This window comes from Geotrypetes seraphini, chromosome 11, assembly GCF_902459505.1.
Source record: "Geotrypetes seraphini chromosome 11, aGeoSer1.1, whole genome shotgun sequence".
Lineage (NCBI taxonomy): Eukaryota > Metazoa > Chordata > Amphibia > Gymnophiona > Dermophiidae > Geotrypetes > Geotrypetes seraphini.
In genome coordinates, this window is record NC_047094.1 from 133,002,263 (window position 1) to 133,026,560 (window position 24,298).

At 46.3% G+C, this 24,298-nt stretch overlaps 1 protein-coding gene across 12 annotated transcripts in view; it reads left to right on the forward strand.

The window, feature by feature from the left end:
- Positions 1-24,298, forward strand: part of L3MBTL1 (L3MBTL histone methyl-lysine binding protein 1) — a 64,472-nt gene that overhangs the window by 22,970 nt on the left and 17,204 nt on the right. For 11 of the 12 annotated variants that reach the window (XM_033914203.1, XM_033914208.1, XM_033914201.1 and 8 more), the window contains 9 exons: positions 670-757; positions 3,712-3,803; positions 4,131-4,235; positions 7,683-7,818; positions 14,416-14,507; positions 16,609-16,760; positions 21,267-21,343; positions 22,548-22,633; positions 23,178-23,288. In XM_033914203.1, the coding sequence (XP_033770094.1) occupies positions 670-757; positions 3,712-3,803; positions 4,131-4,235; positions 7,683-7,818; positions 14,416-14,507; positions 16,609-16,760; positions 21,267-21,343; positions 22,548-22,633; positions 23,178-23,288 (939 nt within the window). The remainder of the gene's footprint in view (positions 1-669; positions 758-3,711; positions 3,804-4,130; positions 4,236-7,682; positions 7,819-14,415; positions 14,508-16,608; positions 16,761-21,266; positions 21,344-22,547; positions 22,634-23,177; positions 23,289-24,298) is intronic. The other variant, XM_033914205.1, reaches the window with a different exon arrangement.

Sequence of the window (24,298 nt, forward strand, 5' to 3'; positions counted from 1 at the left end):
TCCCTAACTATGTCTACTTGCCAGTAGGCGCTTACTGAGATAGGTGCCTACCTGATAATTAATTTTTTTAATTGGTTTTTAATGGCACTTTCAATTATTGGAACCGATTAATCTGATTTTAAAAAATTAAGTTAGCCACCTAGATCAGCTAGACGCCCCAATCTAGGCACCTAATTATAGGCGTCTTGTATAGAATTAGGCCAACATGTTCAGATACTGGAACCGAATATTGGTTGGACCTGGATAACTTCTAGCAGCTGTCAAAGGCCCGGAAATTCAGTGCTGATACTTGAATTAGGCCTGACAATGAATTGATTATTTGATTTGAAAAAACACTGACCACCACAGGCTGAGTTATTGACCGAGAGTTTCTTTGTTTGGGTCACTACATGTATTTGAGGACCATCAAAAGGGCATATTGACAAGTAAAGCGAGATCAACGTTTTCATGTATTTAGAAGCTATGCATACATTTATGGTGGGATTTGTTTTTGTCTTGTGATATTTCCACTCGTAAGGGCTTTGATGCATGACGCTAAGGTAGAATTTCTTTAACTTGATTTTTCAGTCAATCTGTTCATATGATAGGTTACACTGGGATATTGGGGGGAAAGGGGCTTCTCCTGAGCTTACCTTAAGTACAACGTTCTGAGAACTTTTTATGCCACAGGAGGAGAAGCAGGAAGACAGAAAGACCACTGGAGGTGATGCTACCGTGAGCTACACAGAGAGTGAGGAGTGGAGTACGAGTCAGCACGGTGAGGAAATTAGAGAGGGGGCTGGACCTAACGAGTACTATGCTGGGTTGGATCAGCGTTCTAGGGTTCATAGACAACGGCGCGAAAGACAAAAGCGCGCGCCGACAATTGAGCGCAGCGCGCGCCTCCGCGCCGCTCTAAATTACAGTTTTTAGGGGCTCCGACGGGGGTTTTTGTTGGGGAACCCCCCCAGTTTACTTAATAGACATCGCGCCGGCGTTATGGGGGGTTTGGGGGGTTGTAACGCTCCACATTTTACTGTAAACTGAACTTTTTCCCTAAAAACAGGGAAAAAGTGAAGTTTTCAGTAAAATGAGGGGGGTTACAACCCCCCACAATGCGGCGCGATGTCTATTAAGTAAAGTGGGGGGGTTCCCCCCCACGCCCCCCCCGTTGTAGTGCTAAAAACAGTAATTTAGAGCAGTGCGGCGGCGCACGCTGCGCTCAATTGTCTGGGCGCGCCTTTGTCCCGGCGCGCTTTTGACCTGATACCGCGTTCTAGCCATGGGTGGGCAGGGGCCCATGCAAAATTGAAACGCTTTTCCTTCAGCTGGCGGGGATCTCCAAACCCCTCCAACAGCTCCTGATTGGTGAGGCCCGACTTTAGTACAGGAAGAGGCGGTCGGAGCATACCGCGAGTGATTTCCTTCACTCGCCGGCTGCCCTCTCCCGCCCGGTCATTCGCAGTCGGAAAATACCGCAAATGACCAGGACCACCAACCGCGAATTTGCAGGGGAGCACTATATGGATCAGACCAATGGTCCTTCTGTCTAGCCCCGTATCCTGCATCCAACAGTGGCCAATCCAGGTCAGAACTACCTGGCAGAAACCCAAATAATAGCAAGACTCCCTGCCACCAAACCCAGGAACAAATAGTGGCCTTCCCCAGGTCCATCTCTCCTCCAGGAATCTATACGACCCTCCTCCGAACCCAGACATGCCAACGGGCACCACCACACCCTCTGGCAACAAGTCCCAGAGCCCAGCTGCTCTTTGAGTGAAAAGCGTTCTACTCCTCTTGCTCCAAAAGCACTATCGTGCAATCTCAAGGAGTAATAAGAACGACTAAAACCTCCTTAAACTTTGCCCCTAAGCTTCCTTTCGTGCAGTCCTGTGTAGCACAAGGATTGCTTGAAAGGCTTCTCACCTTCATAAGGGCTGTGTGTGCCCTCCTGCAGCTGTGAAAAGTCTCTATGAGCTATCTCCAAACTTTATGTCAAAACAATTTTTATTGATGACAAAGAAGTACAAGGGGACCAAGAACGGGACAGGTCGGAAATATAAACAAGACCAGAATACAGATTAACAATTTGTAAAGTCATCAAATTTCATAAAAGAAAAACTACGAAATCTCCCCTCCCTCACCCAAACATAGAAGAATAATAAATAGAAACCCCCCACCCCGCCGAAATACCCTCAGCAACACCTCCAGACTAGAATTAGAACTGACCAAGGCCCTGGTTCCTTAGAGACCCCAAGCACAGAACAGGAAAGAAAACACGAAAAAAAAAAAAGAAGAAATTAGAGAAAAAAAGTTCATAGCATTCAAAAATCTTTAACTGAACTCCCAAAGAAAACCAAATTAAGACTTCAATGTATACCCTATACACTTGAATATAAGCCCATCCAGATATAAATCGAGATACCATTATTGCCCCCCTCCCTTTTTAGGAGAAAAATGGTATCTCGAATATAAACCATTCCTTCCCTACCACCCTCCCTCCCGATAGGGTCCCTTCTCTGCCGCTGTTGCTGTCAGCCATCCCCTCCCCCCGCCAGCAGAGATCTCCCTTCAGCAGCAGAAGTACCCCCAAATCGACAGACCCCCACCCCCACCATCAGCGTGCATGCCCCCACTCCCGAACACCACCACTACCCCCAAACCAGCAGCGTTCCCCTTCCCCTCGGGATAGACACGACCCCCCCTTCCCAGACCCGGTGGAAGGATCCCAGGCCTCAACCATACTTCCCTGGCGGTCTAGTAGCTCATTAGCAATTCCCCCTCGCTCCTGCCCAGGCTCTCTCACTGGTACTACCCCAGTAAGGACCAGAGCAGAATGCAGGGCCCGCTGATTCTGTTCCGTCAGGACACTATTCTTGGCAAGGGGGGTTGCTGCCCACCTCATCTGGGTCTGTCCCACCGCCCTGGCTGGGGTCTATGACCAAGTTCCCCACAATCCAGCGGCCTGAGTCTGCTGCTGGCTTGTGACCCTGCTCTTCTTCTCCAGTCATGCTTCTGGACCACGCTTCTCTCCACTGAAGTGAAAGAGCTTGGCGTAAGAAAACCAGGAAACTATAGGAGAACGTGGCCAAGGGATTAAACAATGAGATCCCTATTGCCGCTCCTTTGTGATGGTCAACCTTGCTACCTTACCACAGCATACCTGGTGGGCCATGAAGAGTGAACACACACTCCATTAAATAACGCCGCTTCATAGCCCTCAGCCTGGGTGTCGCCCACATGTGACTGGCTCATCCTGCGTGTCCGTGGAGAAAGTGAGATTACTTAATCTGTATTGGAGGTTCTCTGTGGACAGCAGGATAAGTCAGCTACACAAACCCTCTTGGATGAGCCTGCCTATAGCTGGGCCAAAACTGAACAGGAAATGGGTGGGAATGGTGGTTGGGGGTGGTCTTCAAAAGGCTTTCTGAGCTGTAGGAGAGCTAATCTGTCCCCCACATGTGGCTGACTTACCCTGCCGTCCATGGAAAATCCTCGTTACAGGTAAGTAACCTCACTAAACTTAGCCTGTCAAACATACAGGTCAACGACCCTTTTGATGGTGGAGTTGAGGAGGAGGAGACCACATTAAGCTGATCCATGTGACTGTGCTAGTCTACAGATCTCATTTTGTGTCGGGTGAAAGAGAAGGAAAGCTAGCCTGTATTTCTTAGACTAGGTGCTTGTATGTACCCTTGGGCTGCTTCATAAGCTGATTTGTGTCCAATTTAGGCCCTGGTGAGGAGAAAGTGGAAGGCTGGACCTGGACATCCTATCTAGAGGAGCAGAAGGCTATTGCTGCCCCCCTAAAGCTTTTCCGGGAAGTGAGTATGGCTTTAACGTTATCCTCTTCTTGTCGGGGGGTCAGGATTCTTGAGGCCCTCATGATACCCTTGAGTAGGGTTGACTGATTTTACTAAAATACAATCCGAAACCCTCCCCCCCAGACCCGCCCCGCCTGACACGATTTAGAGGAGGCTTTTCAAAACCCGGACAAAGAGCTGGGTTTTGAAAAGCCGCCCGGAGCCCCAGACATGTCCTCAAAAGGAGGACATTTCCAGGGAGATCTGGACGTCTAGTAACCCTACCCGTGAGGCCTCCTCTTGTCATTGACACGCCTTGTGACTGTGTATTTTTCTGTACTCTTTTAGTACCAGTCTGTTACCCTGACCAAGAACAACTTCAAGCCAGGGATGAAACTGGAGGGCATCGACCCACAACATCCTTCTATGTATTTTGTTTTAACTGTGGCAGAGGTGAGCCAACTTCTGTATTCCTGACGGCAGGGAAGCTGAGCATGAATTAGGTGTAAACAGATCAAGTAGGCTGGAACAGTAGCTTTGGGTATTAATCATAGTATTTTAAATTAGATCCTAAATGCCACGGATAGCCAGCAAAGGTTCTTCAAAACCAGCGTGCCATGATCGTACCTGCCTGTGTGTGTTTAAAATCCACGTGGCAGTATTCTGCTCGGGCTATAATCTGTGGACCAAAAGGCATGGTTCGAACTTCACAGCAAAATGTAGAGGATTCTGGGTAGTGAATGCCATCATTCTCGGGTCATGCAGGGGAAAATAAGGATGCGCTGAATGCAGTTGGGGGGGGAGAGTGTGGCGCTGCTCCTTCTGACCCCAGGCAAGTCACTTAATGCCCCCATTGCCCCCGGTGCATTAGATAGATTGTGAGCCTGTCAGGACAGATGGTGGTGGGGGGGGATTCATGTAAACTGTTCTGAGCTCCCCTGGAAGTATAGAAAACTAAAGAAATAGTGTGAAGTCACTAATGTAATGAAAAGTTTCTGCCTCTTGTAACCAGAGCTGTTATTGTGATGTCATAATACCTCATTCCACCAATAAGAGCCAACCTCATCAGTGATGTCACAATAGCTTGATTGTCCTGCACTTGGCTCACCTTTGCTACATTTTGATTTCTAGGCTGGCACAGTGGTTAAAATTACAGTTCCAGTACCCTGAGGTTGTGGGTTCAAACTCGCGCTGCTCCTTGCGATCTTGGGCAGGTCACTTAACCCCCACCCCACCCCTCATTGCCCCAAGGAAGAATCAAGCTTAGATAAATTTAAAAGTACCTTAAAAAGTTTCTTATTTAGAGATGCCTTTGAGCGCTAACACGAGTTCTCCTTCTTACTTTCTCTTTCCTGAATCTTTTCAGGCAGCTTGAACAATACCCTCCCTCTCCTCCTGTTTTATCCTTTCTCGTTCTCCTTTTCTTAAATCTTATTATAGTATTTTGTCAGTCCCGTTTTTATTATACTATGTACAGTCGCCTAGAATTAAGATGGGCGATATATCGCACACTTGTACAGCCTTTACGGACATCCCTGTTTTCCAGCCTGAAGGAGTCTCCAAATCCAAACGCCCTCGAGCCCTCCAACAGATATCCAGGGGTTCCATATTAGTTCCCGACCAAAGAGTTCTTGCAAGTCCCTGTTTCGCAGATTTGCCGCGTCAGGAGAAAAGACCTCTTGCACTCATCGCACTGCTGTTACGTTCACCGTGTCTGTTGTGATTTTATTTGTGCGTCGTTCTGTTATTTCCTCGGAAAAGGCAGGCTCTAAATAATGAACATAGGTGGCATAGCAACTTAGGCGTGGGCACGGCTGCCACTTACGCACGAACACAGCGCGTTACCCGCACCATTGCCCTGTTTAGATCCCCCCAGTTCCACCGGGTTTATGGCTGGCGTTACTGCGGATGCTTCAACGTATGGTGCGCTGATCCTGAATGCTGCCGCTTTCCGTAACGGACTCTGGGCTGCGATACCCTCTCCCACTTAGACTTCCAATTCCCCTCAAAATCTAAATAAAGAAGAGCATCACTTCCCCTCCCTATCGTGTCGCCCATCTCTGTCTCTTTCCTATTACGATTGTAGTTCTAAACCTCCAATTTGTCACAGTATGTCTTGTTTTGGTTCTTACGGTACAAAGATAATCCTATAAGATCATCCCTTAAGACTCTCACTAGAATCCCAAATTTAAGTAAATGCACCGAGTGGTTGACATACGGGCAATAAACCCCCCAAAGTTTTTATATTTTATTTTTGTAATGTAATGTACACTAGAGAGTTGCGCGGGGGCAGCAATCCCATCCATCCCCACCCGTATCCTCTCCGTCCCCACCCATCCACGCCAGGATCCTCTCCGTCCCCACCCGTCCCCGCCAAGATCCTCTCCGTCCCCACCAGGATCCTCTCCGTCCCCACCCGTCCCCGCCAGGATCCTCTCCGTCCCCACCTCTCACCATCAGGATCCTCTCCGTCCTCACCCATCCCCGCAAGGATCCTCTCCGTCCTAACCCATCCCCACCAGGATCCTCTCCGTCCCCACCCATCCCCGTCAGGATCCTCTCCATCCCCACCCGTATCCTCTCCGTCCCCACCCATCCACGCCAGGATCCTCTCTATCCCCACCCGTCCCCGCCAAGATCCTCTCCGTCCCCACCCGTCCCCATCAGGATCCTCTCCATCCCCACCCGTCCCCATCAGGATCTTCTCTGTCCCCACCCGTCCCCGTCAGGATCCTCTCCATCCCCACCCGTATCCTCTCCGTCCCCACCCATCCCCGCCAGGATCCTCTCTGTCCCCACCCATCCCCGCCAAGATCCTCTCCGTCCCCACCCGTCCCCGTCAGGATCCTCTCCGTCCCCACCCATCCCCGTCAGGATCCTCTCCGTCCTCACCCGTCCCCGTCAGGATCTTCTCCGTCCCCACCCGTCCCCGCCAGGATCCTCTCCGTCCTCACCCGTCCCCGCCAGGATCCTCTTCGTCCCCACCCGTCCCCGCCAGGATCCTCTCCGTCCCCACCCGTCCCCACAAGGAATTACCTCCATCCCCGCCCGTCCCCATAAAAAGCAGCAATTACTTCTGACAGGATCATCAATTCCACAGTTTCTTTTGCTGTTTTCCTTGTGGAATCTCTTTGGTGGAACCCTTTTCTTGTTTTCTGTTCAGGTAATTAACTTATAAACTCCCTTTTTTACTAAGGCTGACGTGTCCATTATATTATATGGACGAACCCTGCTTCCAAAGCCTTCCATCTCCGTGGGAGTCCCGTTGGCTAGAGAGGGGTCCCCGTGGGAGTCCCGTGGGCCAGAAGGGGGGTCCCCATGGGAGTCCCGTGGGTTAGGGGGGATTCCCGCGATCCCCGTTCCCGTGCAGACCTCTAATGTACACCGCTTAGACAATTTTTAAGCACTATATCAAATTTTATTAAACTCGAAACTAGTAGCGGAACAGGCTGTCACACACAGAATTAGGACACCTAGGAGGAGCCCCTTTGTAGGATTGTCTCCTCCGTGTCTGAGGTATGGATGGGGAATGCACTTGGACTGAGCGTGCTTTTAGTACCGAAGGCTCCTTTTAGAAAGATGCGTTAGGGTCTTAACCCGCGCTAACATGCCGTGTGTGCTAGCCGCTACCGCCTCCTCATGAGCAGGCGGTAGTTTTTCGCTAAAAAACGCTAGCGCACCTTTGTAAAAGTATAGTCATTTGCTGCACGCTGTCTCCGTCGCAGAAAGCCTGCGACGCACTTACCGCCTCCTCTGTGAATAATCTTTGTCTCATGACCTGTTTCCCTTCTTTTCCCTTTGCTTTCTCTATTTTTCTCCTCTCTCTCCTTCCTGTACTCTTTTCCCCTTTCTCTTTGCCTTCTCTTTTCTTGACCGTCCGGCCTCCTGTTTCTTCTGTAGGTCTGTGGTTACCGAGTGCGTCTTCACTTTGATGGTTATTCCGAGTGCCATGACTTCTGGGTGAACGCTGACTCCCCCAACATTCACCCAGCAGGATGGTGTGAGAGGACGGGGCATAAGTTACAGCCTCCCAAAGGTAAGAGGTTAGCATCTACGTGGGGAGTGCCTGGGGTTCTCTTCCCTTCGTTGGATACGGAGATCTCTGCCGACTTTTCTCATTTCTTGTGGCATGACAAGGAGTTTGAGAAGCATAGATTTCATGCTCAGAGTCTGTAAAACGCTTTAGGTTTCTGCTCTGGATCATCTTCCAAACAAACATAGAAACATAGAATATGACGGCAGAAAAGGGCTGTAGCCCATCAAGTCTGCCCACGCTAATGACCCACCCCAAGACTTCACCCGGCTAGAGATCCCACATACATATCCCATTTCTTTTTGAAATCGAGCACGCTGCTGGCGTCAATCACCTGCAATGGAAGTTCATTCCAATGATCGACCACCCTTTCGGTGAAGAAATACTTCCTGGCGTCGCCATGAAATTGCCCACCAAGTTTCCAAGTTTATTAGTTTTTAATATCCCGATCATAAAATAAATATCTGACCGGTTAACAATAAAAATTTTAATATAGATTAGAAAGAAATAGTGGGGGTGTGTAAGAAAAATTAGGGTAAACATATATGACATACAAACAGACTAGAAAGTGAGGATAAGTTGGGAGGAGAAGAAAAGTTACATAATTATTAGAAGAAAATGAGATAGAGGAATGGGATAAAACATGAAGGATGAGGGTGCATGGAAAAAGTGATGCATGCTGAAGAAGGTTGGTTTTTAGAGATAATAATAAATAGAAAATTTATAGATTAAGATTCATCGAAAGCATCTTGAAATAGATAAATTTTAAGATGGATCTTGAATTTGGGTAGATGAAGTTCGTCACGGAGGTATTGAGGAAGAGAATTCCATAAAGTGGGTGCTATTATAGCGTAATTAGTTTTTCTGGTATAGTAGGAGTCTTTGATTTTCAGCGGATGACCTCCTGTGGTTGAAGGTCCTTTAAGAAAGAAGATATCGTCTTCCACCTCGATGCGACCCGTGATATATTTAAAAGTCTCAATCATGTCCCCCCTCTCTCTACGTTCCTCGAGCGAAGTATAGTTGCAGTTTATTCAGTCTTTCCTCATATGGGAGGTTATTGAGTCCCGAGACCATCCTGGTGGTCATTCGCTGAACCGACTCGATTCTCCGCACATCTTTTTGATAATGTGGTCTCCAGAATTGAACACAATATTCAAGATGAGGTCTCACCATGGATCTGTACAGGGGCACTATGACTTCGGGCCTCCGGCTGACGAAACCTCTACGGATGCATCCCACCATTTGTCCAGCCTTGGATGCTGCATTGAGCCACTGGGACTTTTAGTCCTTCCAGTGGGGTTATGAAGGAAGGGGGAGGCTCAGCTAATGCACGTTAACAGGCGGTGGAAGATATCGTAGATGTGCGCTTTTTGGGCTTATCTAAGGGCAATAGGGAAACTTGTCAAAGTAAAACTACAAAACATGCACTGCTACTTAAAGCTCCTGTTTTGGGGATCCCATTATAAGGGTTTGGGGAATTATTTTGGATTGCGGTTAGGGCTCTTCAGCTTGGAAAAGAGACGGCTGAGGGGAGATAGGATGGAAGTCTACACAATCCTAAGTGGAGTAGAACGGGTACAAGTGGATCGATTTTTCACTCCGTGAAAAATGACAACGACTAGGGGACACTCGATGAAGTTACAGGGAAATACTTTTAAAACCAATAGGAGAAAATACTGTTTCACTCAGAGAATAGTTAAGCTCTGGAACGCGTTGCCATTGAATTTGGTAAGAGCGGATAGTGTAGCTGGTTTTAAGAAAAGTTTGGACAAGTTCCTGGAGGAAAAGTCCATAGTCTGTTATTGAGACAGAATTGGGGGAATCCACAGCTTGCCCTGGATCGGTAGCATGGAATGTTACTACTCTTTGGAGTTCTAGAATCTTGTCACTCTCTGAGATTCCGGAATCTTGCTATTCTTTGAGATTCTGAATGGAATGTTGCTACACCTTGGATTTTGACCGGGTACTAGTGACCTGGCTTGGCCACCGTGAGAAGGGGCTACTGGGCTTGATGGACCATTGGCCTGACCCAGTGAGGCTATTCTTATGTTCTTATGTTCAAACGGTGGTAACAGCTATTGTACTGACTCGGTTGGATTACTGTAATTCTTTATATTTTGGTGTTACACTGAATTTAAAAAAAAAAAAAGGCTGCAATTGCTTCAAAATACTGTGTGTTTGATTTGTAGAGCAAAATAATATGACCGGGTTACTCCTCTTCTGTATCAATTACATTGGTTAAAGATTTAGAAGAGCGTACATTTTTAAATCGGTTATACTTGTATATAAATTGTTGCGGGAAATGGGACCAGAAGGTAGAGAGTTGCGCGGAGACAGAAATCCCACCCAACCCCGCCCGTCCCCGCCAGGATCCTCTTCGTCCCCACCCGTCCCCGTCAGGATCCTCTCCGTCCCCACCCGTCCCCGTCAGGATCCTCTCCGTCCCCGCCCGTCCCCGTCAGGATCCTCTCCGTCCCCACCCGTCCCCGTCAGGATCCTCTCCGTCCCCGCCAGGATCCTCTCCGTCCCCACCCGTCCTCGCCAGTATCTTCTCAGTTCCACCCATCCCCGCCAGGATCTTCTCCGTCCCCATCCGTCCCCAACAGGATCCTCTCCGTCCCCACCCGTCCTCACCAGTATCTTCTCAGTCCCACCCATCCCCGTCAGGATCCTCTTCGTCCCCACCCGTCCCCAACAGGATCCTCTCCGTCCCCACCCGTCCCCGTCAGGATCCTCTCCATCCCCACCCGTCCTCGCCAGTATCTTCTCAGTCCCACCCATCCCCGCCAGGATCTTCTCCGTCCCCATCCGTCCCCGTCAGGATCCTCTCCGTCCCCACCCATCCCCGCAAGGAATTACCTCCATCCCCGCCCGTCCCCATAAAAAGCAGCAATTACTTCTGACAGGATCATCAATTCCACAGTTTCTTTTGTGTTTGCGCTGCTGTTTTCCTTGTGGAATCTCTTTGGTGGAACCCTTTTTTTGTTTTCTGTTCAGGTAATTAACTTATAAAACCCCCTCTTTTACTAAAGCTGACGTGTCTATTATATTATATGGACAAACCCTGCTTCCAAAGCCTTCCATCCCCGTGGGAGTCCCGTTGGCTAGAGGGGGGTCCCCGTGGGAGTCCTGTGGGCCAGAGGGGGGTCCCCGTGGGAGTCCCGTGGGTTAGGGGGGATTCCCGCAGGACCCCCGCGGGACCCGCAGGATTCCCGCAATCCCTGTTCCCGTGCAGACCTCTACCAGAAGGTTTAATGAAGTCTATATCTTTCCCAATAAACAGAGATTGGCTATTCTATAAGTTCGTACGGTCGATTATTGAAAGTTTTTGAAGCAATATTGGATGAATTATATCTATAAAGATTTTTTGTGGACCGATGAGGTGATAGTTGGCCTTGTGCGTGTCAGCTTAAAGTATTTGACAAGGGCCACTTCTGACTGGCCCTGAAGAAAATTAAATAAGGAATTGCATAGTCTAGCTCAGCATGTACGGTTGTGCGTCTTAATTTTTGATTTGAAGAAATCAGATCATGTTACTCCATACTACAGACCACTCCATTGGTTGCCTTTTGAGGCCAGGGTTTGGTTTCAATTTGGGACGCTCTCTTATAAAGCCGTATATGGTCAGCCATCTGGTTATTTCCTAGAACAATGTACATTTTTTAAGGCGGTTCGTCCACTAAGGATAACTTCCTTGTTTGTGTTCCCTCCAGTACGAGGATGTCTTTACAAGAAATATTTGCATCGAACAAGTGCATATCAGGCTGCTAGTTGGGATTTTGAACTGCGTATTTTGTCTGCTTCTTCGATTTCATATATACATTTCCGAAAACTATTAAAGACATCTCTCTGTAAAATTCTTAGGAATGTAAGGAAGATGATTTCTCTTGCATTTCACTGTGATGTACAGTTTTTGGATGATGTAAACCGCATCAGTCTGGAAGGTATTGCGGGTCTAGAAATGTATTTTAATGTAATGTAATGTAATGTAATGATGGTTTATCAAAATAAGATCTGCCAGATTACGAGTCACCATTGAGATATCAAAAGATAACTGAGAATCTAAGGTAACTCCTAAGATTTTTAAAGATGGAACCAAAGATAATGTCACTGAGGGGACTGGCATAAAGTCTTTCAACCAGATACAGTAGCTGGATTGCTAAATTGTAAATGATAATCGTGTAATCACTGTCTTTTTAAGATATGGTGAGATCCGGGGTTTTTTTTTTGGATCAACAAAAGTAACTAATTAAATATCGTCAGCAAAGAATTCAGCAGAGACACCCAGTTGTTGGGTCATGAGTGCTAGTGGACTCAAAAACAGATTAGAAACATAGAAACATAGAAAGATGACGGCAGAAAAGGGCCAAGGCCCATCAAGTCTGCCCACTCTATAGACCCTCCCCTTAATACTATACAATGTTTTACCCTGACCCACTTAGGGATCCCACATGGGCGTCCCATTTATTCTTAAAATCTGGCACGCTGCTGGCCTCGATCACCTGTACTGGAAGCTTGTTCCATTGATCAATCACTCGCTCCGTGAAGAAATACTTTCTGGTGTCGCCGTGAAATTTTCCGCCCTTGAGTTTGAGCAGGTGCCCCCTTGTGGTTGAGGGGCCTCTGAGAAGGAAAATGTTATCTTCCACTTCTATATGTCCGGTGACGTATTTAAACGTCTCAATCATGTCTCCCCTCTCCCTGCGTTCCTCGAGAGTGTAGAGCTGCAAATTGTTTAGTCTTGCCTCGTACGAGAGACCTTTAAGCCCTGAGACCATTCTGGTGGCCATCCTTTGGACCGACTCGACCCTCTGCATGTCTTTGCGATAATGTGGCCAGATTGAACAGTAATGGTGATAATAAAGAGCCCTGAGGGTCTCCACAATCTAGAATCATGACCCTAGATCAGAGGGGTCAAACTCTCTCCTCGAGGGCCGCAATCCAGTCGGGTTTTCAGGATTTCCCCAATGAATATGCATGAGATCTATTTGGATGCACTGCTTTCATTGTATGCTAATAGATCTCATGCATATTCGTGGGGGAAATCCTGAAAACCCGACCGGATTGCGGCCTTCGAGGACCGACTTTGACACCCCTGCCCTAGATAAAGAAAAATTGACAATGGAATTGAATGTTACATGCCTTATATACATCACCGTGGCTATGAAGGTTTGAATATTTGAATGCTATTGAACGGTAATTGCAGCGTGACGGCACACCCTGCCCCAGCGGATCCTAAATTGTCGGGACCCCAAACGCAGTCAAATTATCAGCGAACGGGGGGGTCACAGAAACAAGACTGCTGTCTTTCCATCCGGACCTCCGCTGTGAGCTATGCCCGGTAGCGGGAGTCGGTGCAGGGGCCTGTGAGTCAGTGAATGTTGATAGACCTTGGCCCCGCCTCCTCTTTGGGCTTCCTGGTAGACTGGAAACCCATTCGGCATACTGGAGGCTCTGTGTCCTGCAACTGCTGCCTTTATGCATTGGCTAAGTGGAGTGATGAGGAAGGAGTATGCTATTTTATTTTCATCATCATCTGGAATCGCATATATTTATAAGTGTTAAAACGTCAGGCTGGCTGCGTACGTGTGGGAAGCACTGACCTATCCTATCCTGTGTTCCTTTTAAATCTCAAGACACTAAAGAACCGGCCTTTATGGAATAATTGCAGTGCAGCAATCTTTCAAAAAAAAACACAAAACTACCCCTCCTAATGTTTTCTCCTTTCATGTTTCTCTCTTTTTAAAATGATTAATATTGTAACCTGAATCCCTCTTCCCTTCCATCCAGTTGAGTCTGTTGGTCTGTAGGTCAAACCCCCCTTTTTTTTTGATTTATTATTATTACCTTGTATCTTAACGTATGTTCAAATTTGGATTTTATAGTAATTCGCTTAGTATTTTATTTGTTATCATTATTTTGTATTTTTTGTACATTCAAATTTGGATTTTAATGTACATTGCTTAGTATTTTATGTATAAGCGATTCATCAAATTTCGAATAAACTTGAAACTTGAAACTTTATTCATAAACTTCTTATTCCTCATGAACCTTCACGAGTCTTGAGATCCTCTTCTCAGTCCCTGCTTCATACACCGTCATTAAAAATGATTGGCTCACGTCGTGCTACTTCCTTCGCAGTTACGGCCCCCCATGGTATGGAATTCTTTACCTCTGTATATCAGTGTGGGAAAAAACTTAGCCAAATTTAAGGGAAACCTAAAGGCTTAACTTTTCCATGATGCATATGACCCTTAAAATAGATTTCAATCTTCGCCAGAGCTGCTTGATATTCCCGATTGTCTCTCCGCCCTATTATGTATACTTTACTTTTAAAATTGTGGTTCTCCCAACTTTCCTAATGTTCTTGTTAGTCTAGTTTTGTTAACTGAATAGTTGTCTATTATGTCTCCCTTTTTAAAAAAATATAAATTGTAAAACGCTTAGAAACCATGATGTGCGTTTAATCAAATATTTTAATTTTTAAAATTTAAAAACTTGTTTTTTTTTTTCTGCATTGTGTCTAAGATCTTGCTTGCCCACTCTTTCCTCTCTTTGTTCTCTCTATTGAATCCCTCTTGGGGGGGGCGGGGTTAGGTTACAAGGAAGAAGACTTCAACTGGGCCAGCTATATGCGGATGCTGAAGGCACAGGCAGCCCCAAAGCACCTGTTTGCGCCCCCAAATAATGTGAGTAACAATCTCTGACCTGCCACCGTCAAAGCGAGTCTCCTTGTTCTCCACCATAATGTTTATGAAGGCGGATGTGGAGCCAGAGCTTTCGAGACCACGGACGTCCCTCTATTTTCAGAATCCCGAGCCACCAGGTCCCGCTTTGGGTTCCACGGTGCTCTTCCAGCATGTTAACGCAGATCCACTTCGATCGAAAGGACAACCGTGCTCCTGACAGCTTGCTCCGACGTCCATTTTATTTATCCCCTTTCGAAAGAAGACTCGGATCACGTAGGAATCCAGAGAGTTCCCCTGTCTCCAGAGGGCTGAGCTGGTACCTGTGGCAACAGATAGTGAAGGGACTGGTTCATGGTCTCAAAGGGGTAATTTTAAAAGGATTTTTGGTACGTAAAAATATGCACTTAAAAGACTTATAAAAGTACCCCACTTGTACAAGCATGCACAGCAGAGGCATTGCCAAACATATTTTGGGTGGACCTTAACCCGAAGTGGGCGGGCATACAATTCCCCCACCCCCTCCCTTGTGCTCCACTAGTAGCAACCTCTGACAAATATATGAGCTGGCAGGGATCCCCAAACCTTGCCTACTGGAAGAGGTCCTCTGGGAGAGTGTGGCACAGTGGTTAAAGCTCCAGCCTCAGCACCCTGAGGTTGTGGGTTCAAACCCACGCTGCTCCTTGTGACCCCAGGCAAGTCACCTAATCCCCCCTCCAATTGCTCCAGGTACAGTAGATAGATTGTGAGCCCACCAGGAAATTATGCTTGAGTACCTGAATAAATTCATGTAAACCGTTCTGAGTTCCCCTGGGAGAACGGCATAGGATTTGAATGAATGGATGTTCCTACTTGCTGCAGCTGGTAGCGCTGCTGTGCCAGCCTCTCCCCTCCCACCCATGCTCAGTTTTAACACATGGGGAGGGGGGGGGGGTGGCAATGCATGGATAGTGCACCTGGCTGCGGCAAGTAGAAGAATGACTTTTTGTGGCCACCAGAAGACCTCTGTCAGTGGGTGAGACTTGGGGATTCCTGCCAACCGTAACAAAAGTGCCAGCATTTTGGGTAGGCTTGAGCCCAGATTGGCCTGGCAATGCCACCGATGCACAATGGAACCAAAGGAACACTGTGGAGAGACGATATTCCTGAAATGGACTTTACTAAAATGCATAAATATATATCAATCCACATAAACACCTTACGGACCTAGTCGGCTGGGAACACTGGACCCAACACGGTCCGTGTTTCGACAAACGAGTCTTCCTCAGGGGTCCCTGCTAGGCTAAACAATCCAAAAGTACTCTCTTCTGCATCGTCCAGTCCTGGTCCGATCTCAAGACCTTCTCCCAAAGCAAACGCTCACAGCTCACCGTCCTGCGCTAGTGCGATTCCGACACCACCTTTTCACGCATCTTTCACCCTAGAACTAGCAGAGACCCCTGAGGAAGACTCGTTTGTCGAAACACGGACCGTGTTGGGTCCAGTGTTCCCAGCAGACTAGATCCTTAAGGTGTTTCTGTGGACGGCTACATAGTTATGCATGTTGAATAAAGTCCATTTCAGGAACATCGTCTCTCCACAGTGTTTCTTTGGTTTCTCTTGGACTTTTTTCTCTGTGGAATCTTCGGGTCAATGTTTTTGGTTTTCTTACTGATGCACAATGCCAGTACTTTATGTAACATGGCTACAGGTAAGTTCAGGGTGGAGTTAGGGGGTGCATACTTTATCTAATACGTACCTGTATACAATATATATAATTGCTGCTAGATTTGTGCCTTTGTGTCTCTATAAAATACCTTCTTTTGGCCTTCAGACATAGGTTCTCTGTTATAAAATTACCTTCAAAGAGCATTAGTGGAATTAGAACTTTGGGTTTCCTGAATGTCAGCCTGGTGCCTCAACCACTAGGCCAACTTGAGCTTCAAATAATTCTTCCGTTGGGTTTTCTTCAGGCTGTTGGGTTCTAAGTGTATGTGTTGGAGGGGGGGGGGGACTCATAACTGGATGGGGGCTTTATGACCTGATCCAGTCATGCATGCAGACGGGTAGAAGATGACTGATGCAGAGATGACACACTGTACCCCATTCTTCTCCTTCTCTCCAGAATACCCCTCCCTCTGGGTTCCGAGTTGGCATGAAACTGGAAGCCGTAGACCGTATGAATCCTTCCCTAATTTGTGTTGCCACAGTAACAGATGTGGTCGACAACTGTTTCTTGGTGCACTTTGACAACTGGGATGATACTTACGACTACTGGTAGGCTGCAATCCACAGGAGCTTTACGGAGCTTCTCATTGTTCATGTATATATATTATATATATATATGCATGTTCATAGAGGGAGGGAGTGCATCCATTTATCAATTATTTTATGACTCGACACGTAAAACCATTTATTCTGTAGTCGCACCCTCATTATGGAACTCTATTCCAGTATCTCTAAGACAAGAGACTAATTCTACTCATTTCAAATATAACCTTAAAACCTTTCTCTTTGGGGATGCGTTTGAGATTTAGATAAAAGGGTTCATTTATGTCTTTTCCTTTACCATATCATTCTGTCCATTACCTCCTTATTTTATTTTGAGAATTAGAACGTAAGAATAGCCTCACTGGGTCAGACCAATGGTCCACCAAGCCCAGTAGCCCGTTCTCATGGTGGCCAATCCAGGTCCCTAGTACCTGGCCAAAACCCAAGGAGAAGCAATATTCCATACAGAATCTCAAAGAAATGTAAAGTATTACATGTGGGAAACAGAAACCCGAGGTACAACTATACGATGGGAGGGATGTTATTAAATGAGAGTACCCAAGAAAGGGACTTGGGGGTAATGGTGGACATGATGACAATGAAGCTGACAGCACAGTACGCAGTGGCCGCTAAGAAGGCAAACAGAATGCTAGGCATAATCAAGAAGGGTATTACAACCAGAACGAAAGAAGTTATCCTGCCATTGTATCGGGCGATGGTGCGTCTGCATCTGGAATACTGCGTCCAATATTGGTCGCCGTACCTTAAGAAGGACATGGCGTTACTCGAGAGGGTTCAGAGGAGAGCGACGCGTCTGATAAAGGGGATGGAAAACCTTTCATACGCTGAGAGATTGGAGAAACTGGGTCTCTTTTCCCTGGAGAAGAGGAGACTTAGAGGGGATATGATAGAGACTTACAAGATCATGAAGGGCATAGAGAGAATAGAGAGGGATAGATTCTTCAAACTCTCAAAAAATAAAAGAACAAGAGGGCATTCAGAAAAGTTGAAAGGGGACAGATTCAAAACAAATGCTAGGAAGTTCTTCTTTACCCAACGTGTGGTGGACACTTGGAATGCGCTTCCAGATTGCATAATAGGGCAGAGTTAAGGTACTGGGGTTCAAGAAAGGATTGGACAATTTCCTGCTGGAAAAGGGATAGAGGGGTATAGATAGAGGATTACTGCACAGGTCCTGGACCTGTTGGGCCGCCGCGTGAGCGGACTGTTGGGTACGATGGACCTCAGGTCTGACCCAGCGGAGGCATTACTTATGTTCTTATGAATAGTAAGATTCCAGAATCCCAGAGAGTAACAAGATTCTAGAACCCCAAAGAGTAGCAACATTCCATGCTACCGATCCAGGGCAAGCAGTGGCTTCCCCCATATCTTTCTCAATAACAGACTATGGACTTTTCCTCCAGGAACTTGTCCAAACCTTTCTTAAAACCAACCTGCCATTTCCCTTTTGTGCATGTCTCGTCAACTGAATTATTCTATCGATACGTCCTTTCCCCTGTTTTTAACAAATTTTTGGTTTTTAAAATTTTGTGCAATGTAAACCGCTTTGGTATTTAAAGCAGTATATGAAGCTGAAATAAACTTGACACTTAATAAAAATGCTCTGCACCATTAGTTAGCAGACAGTCTCCTCAATGTAGCTAGGATGCCCCAAAGAGTGAGCACAATGCAAGGGCAGGAGATGTGGGGCAGCCAATGGATAGGAAGAAAGTCCAGAGAGGATCTGTGAAACAGCAGATCACGCTCTAAGGGGGTCTTTAACTAAGGCCTGGTAGCTGATTTTAGTACGCGCTAAATAATAATGCGTCCATAGAATATAATGGGCGCCTTAGCGCGTACTAATTCCGCTACCGCGCCTTAGTAAAAGACCCCCTAAGTCTCTGGATAAAATCTTTCTCAAGAGAGAGCAGCGGTACATTCTTTATCTTCAGGAGTTCCTTATGTTGTCAAGTAAAAAGGCATCCTGCTTTGTCCAGTTAGCAACTGAATATTGCCGCTCTCTAGATCAGTGGTTCCCAACCCTGTCCTGGAGGACCACCAGGCCAGTCGGGTTTTTGGGATAGTCCTAATGAATATGCACGAGAGAGATTTGCATATAATTGAGGTGACAGGCATGCAAATCTGCCCCATGCATATTCATTAGGGCTATCCCAAAAACCCGATTGGCCTGGTTGTCCTCCAGGACAGGGTTGGGAACCACTGCTCTAGATAGCGCCTTGTCTGGATTTTCAGCGCCATCCACCATCGGGATAGCGGCATTGAATATCCAGACGATTTTCAGCCACAACAGCCAGCGTGTAAAAATAAATAAATAAAAAATGCCACCATGGCTGAATATTCATCCGCTTCCGTTTAAGTCTGTTGCAGCTCGAGGGCAGTGGTGAGTGGGTCAGGAGATAATGGGAAAGAGCCGAAGAATAGCCACACTGGGGCACCCGGTTTCTTGTTTCCACAGCGGCCAATCCAGGTCCCAAGTCCCCGACGGAAACCCAAGTAGGCGTAACATTCCATGTGGAATCCCAAAGAGTAGCAAGATTCCATGGTACCGATTCCAGGACAAGCAATGGCTTCCCCCCATGCCTGTCTCAATAGCAAACCATTTCCTCCAGAAAGTTGTCCAAACCTTTTTTTTAAACCCAGCTGCACTAAGTGCTGTGCCCACATCTTCTACAACGAGCTCCAGAGCTTAACTATTTTTTTGAGTGAAAAAATATTTCCTCCTATTGCTTGTAAAGATATTTTCCATGTAACTTCATTGAGTGTCCCCTAGTGTTCATAATATTTGAAGGAGTAAAAAATCGATTCACTTTGTCCCATTCTACACCACTCGGGATTTTGTAGACATAAGAACATAAGAAATGCCTCTGCTGGGTCAGACCCGAGGTCCATCGTGCCCAGCAGTCCGCTCACGCAGCGGCCCAACAGGTCCAGGACCTGTGCAGTAATCCTCTATCTATACCCCTCTATCCCCATTTCCAGTAGGAATTTGTCCAATCCTTTCTTGAACCCCAGTACCGTACTCTGCCTTATAACGTCCTCTGGAAGCGCATTCCAGGTGTCCACCACACGTTGGGTAAAGAAGAACTTCCTAGTATTTGTTTTGAATCTGTCCCCTTTCAACTTTTCCGAATGCCCTCTTGTTTTTTTATTTTTCGAAAGTTCGAAGAATCTGTCCCTCTCTACTCTCTCTATGCCCTTCATGATCTTGTAAGTCTCTATCATATCCCCTCTAAGTCTCCTCTTCTCCAGGGAAAAGAGACCCAGCTTCTCCAATCTCTCAGAATATGACAGGTTTTCCATACCTATTATCAGACGTGTTGCTCTCCTTTGAACCCTCTTGACTAATGCCTCAGCCTACTCTTTTCCAAACTAAAGAGCCCTGACCTCTAACCTTACGAGAGGAGCTGGTTGCTCCTTGAACTTTTTCTAATTCTGCTTTATCCTTTTTCAGATACGGCAACCAGAATTGAAAAGCTTCTCCTTTCACCCATATTAGCTTACTGGGTTAGCATACGGAAGGACAGGGTTCAAATTCTGCTTCCTTTGCGTCCATCCAGAATGGCCTAGACCAGGGGTGTCAAAGTCCCTCCTTGAGGGGCGCAATCCAGTCGGGTTTTCAGGATTTCCCCAATGAATATGCATGAAATCTATTTGCATGCACTGCTTTCATTGTGTGCTAATAGATCTCATGCAAATTCATTGGGGAAATCCTGAAAACCCAACTGGATTGCGCCCCTCAAGGAGGGACTTTGACACCCCTGGCCTAGACAAATGGGTGGATGGGTGAGTCTGAGAGCTACAGAATTCTAGTGGAGCCAATGTTAGCTGGGCAGCCTTCCCAGATCCAGTGTTTCTCAGTCTCCCAGCAGGTGGTAGAGGTGTAAGTCTGCAAACGTGACTGGTCTGGTAGGCCTGGGGGATTCCTAGTCAAGAAAAAAAAACCCTGCTTCTCCCAATGAGATTGATCATGGTGTTTCACAAATAATTTGATCTCCTGATGTCACAGGTACTCAAGCAAGCTTCTGTTGGAAAGGACTTTCGTGTAATTTTTTTGTACAGTATTGTGGCTTGGAGTGCCATCAAAATATTTTCAGAAGTTGGGTGGGGGTTGGATGGGGGAAATAAGAACAGGTGGTAGATTCATAATATTTGTTGGTCCTATCTCACTCTCATTTGTTGGTCCTATCTCACTCTCATTGTGACAAGACTCGCTCATATCTATTTACAGTAGGTAATTCCAATCCTGGAGGGCCACAAACAGATCTGTTTTTTAGGATAATCAGATATGCACATTAAACATGTTTTAGGCTACATATATCCAAGTATAAGTCATGCATATTCATTGTGAATGTCCTGAAAACCAGGCTTGTCTATATCCTTGCTGTTCCTGCTTACTCAGTCCCTTTGCTTGCATGCTGCATGTCTGAATGTTCTATATTGGGTGTGCATTTGATGAGGGGTCATGAATGTATTCCAGTGTTCGTGTTTTAGGTGCGACCCCAGCAGTCCATATATCCATCCGGTCGGCTGGTGTCAAGAGCATGGCAAAGCACTAACACCTCCTCAAGGTGAGTCCAAGAATCCTGACAGTGTCTTTGATTACGGAGACCACTGTTCCCTCTAAATTGAGCTGTGTACGCCTTTTAGCGCTATATAAGTGATAAGTAGTAGCAGTAGGCAAGCTCTGCAGAACGCCAGGAAACCTGCCTTTCCAAAGCAATTAAAAATACAACATTGAATTACCAGCCCCTACTGGCAGCTGACATAATATAACATAACCAGTAAGTTCAATGCAGTTAACAAATATTAAAAAAGACAATATAGATTAGGAAGATTTGATGATAAGACTTGGGGAAGTGGGGGGAGGGACCCCGCTCAAGACCCGCCGGGTTTGACATCCCTGAGGTCCGACGGACCCCCAAACAGGGCCCGCCCAAGCAATGTCCGGCCAAAAACAGGGACTAGAAACCCCCTAAACAAATTCCAACAGCCCTACCAAGGGAAATGAGTACAGCTCACTCACACCTGCTGGAGACTGAAAGAAGACTGATGAGAATAGAGAAGGGAATATATTATATACTATTCCACAGTTTTGTCTTCAGTCTCCACCTGCTGGTCATGGTTGGATATATACCCATTCGTAAAGATTAACTTCTACTGGTCTGGAGAAGCTAAAAGAAAGTAAATTAGCAGGTAAGAACCTAATTTCTCCTTCCTTATCCCAGTAAGCCACCTGTTAAAAAAGCGAACAATGAAGATGTTTTCAAAACGATAACCTTTGATTGATGGAAAATTAGAGAGACTGTGTGAACTCCGTGGACATTTAGATTGAACAAAGGAAAATAATTTGGATGGATAAATCGGTGCCCTGCCAAAGAGCACTTTATAACAAAGACAACCGAACTTACATATGACTCGGGCCTCCATTGGAAGCCAATGCAATTCTCGATAATAAGGGCTCACATGATCGCAGCATTCTGGACTATACCCAGCCTTGATAAATTCTTTTGTGGGCCAGCTGACTCCTGCTCAACCCTGTTTTGGAAGACCACCAACCAGCTGGATTTTCGGGATAGCCCTAATGAATGGTGACAAGCATGCAGATCTTCCCCATGCATATTCATTAGGGCTGTCCTGAAAGCCTCACAGGCTGGTGGTCCCTCAGGAGAGAGTTGGGAACCACTGCTCTAGGGTGAGAAAGACCGGACTTGGGTATTAAACTGGGCATTTCCTGGGGTTCTTCCATGTCTTGATACCAAATTTTTTTTCTAGATTATCCAGACCCTGATCTTTTCAGCTGGGAAAGATATTTATCAGAGACTGGAGCCACTGCTGTCCCAGCGCGAGCATTTAAAGTGGTGAGTACTGTAGCCAACTGCCTATGGTGGGTTTTTTTTCTCCCTGCTCGTAACATTTGTGCATTCTGTTTTGGGAGATCCACAAGGTTGTTCATTTTCCTGTTTGTGTTGTTTATTTTCCTCTATGAGGTATTATACAGAGTGGTTTTGACCTCTTAGGCAGGTGTGCTATATGCTGAAACGCAGAGTCATGTCGGGTCTGAATCTTTTGTGGATTTATATAATAAATTGACTTATTTGTTTATTCTCCTGACTTAACCAGGACGGCTGCTAATCCTGTTTACCGGTTCAGGAGGAGTTTTCCTCTCCTAAAATGGGGAGGATTCCCAACCTGCTATTTCAAATAAACTGAACACAAAGAGGGGCATAATCAAAACTTTAAAATGTCCAAAAACCTGCCTAAGAGCAGGGACATCCAAGTGCCAATAATCAAAACCCACTTTCTCATTCTGTTGGACGCATGCTTGAATAAGGGAGGGGAAGGGATACCATGAACAATGAGTACGGCTCTCCATGTCTCCCATCCACACTGTCTTTTCTCCAGCGCTCACCCCATAGTTTTCTGCTGAACATGAAATTGGAAGCCGTGGACAGAAGGAATGCATCCTTCATTCGAGCGGCCACTGTGGAGGATGTAGAAGATTACAGGATAAAGGTGTGTCTCCAGTTTTATTATTCCTTGCTTGTGCTATCTTTCTCCTTCTGACGGACAGCTCTGCGTCTGGGTACCTGCAAATGCTTGACAACACCAAGGACTCATCCTCATCCAAGTACATCATTTTTAATAGACTTGGGAACTTTCTACTTTGCTATAATTTCACTTTCTTTTAATTCTTTAAGAGGAGCAGGTCTAGGGATTCGAAATGAGTTAGGAGTTGGCTCAAGACCAAGGATTATTTCTTGAGGTGTGTGCAGAGTTTAAAACTCCAGTAGCAGAATGTGCCACAGGTACGGACAGATGCATTGGCAGAGAGATGTGTGTTTAACTCCAGAGGGTGCCTGCTATCTTTGCTTATAATTTTCAAAGCACAATTAAATGTAATCAGCAGCATCATGACGGAAATTCTATAAAGGCAAGAATGCTCAGAATTCACCAGAATCCTGGCTAAATGCGATGGTACATACTTTGGAAGGTGGGTGTACACATGGGTGGAGTCTGAGCAGAGCACACAGTTATGCACATAAATTAGAGAATACTATAATTTATATGCGTTTGATGGGCAGTCTTAAGTGTGAACATTTGCAGCAGCTCTGTGGTCACTCCTCAAATATGTGCTAGGCTAGTATTTTATAAAGCAGGAGTGCTTAAATCCATTCCTCGAGATCCACAATCCAGCCTGGTTTTCTGGATTTCCACTAGAAATATTTATGAAAGAGCTACTCAGTTCCAGTCCTTGAGGTCCACAGCAGGGCCAGGTTTTCAGGATACCCACAAGTGAATATACGAGAGAGATTTGCATGCAAAGCCTCTTTGGTATGCAGATCTCTCATATGCATATTCATTGTGGAACTATGAAAACCTGGCCTGGCTATGGGCCTCAAAGGCTGGAATTGAGTTGCCCTGATGTGTGCATTTGCATCAAACCCTAGTGCTTCAGGTCCACAACTCAGCCTGGTTCAGTATTTCCTTAATGAATATGTATGAGATCTGTTTGCATTCAGTGC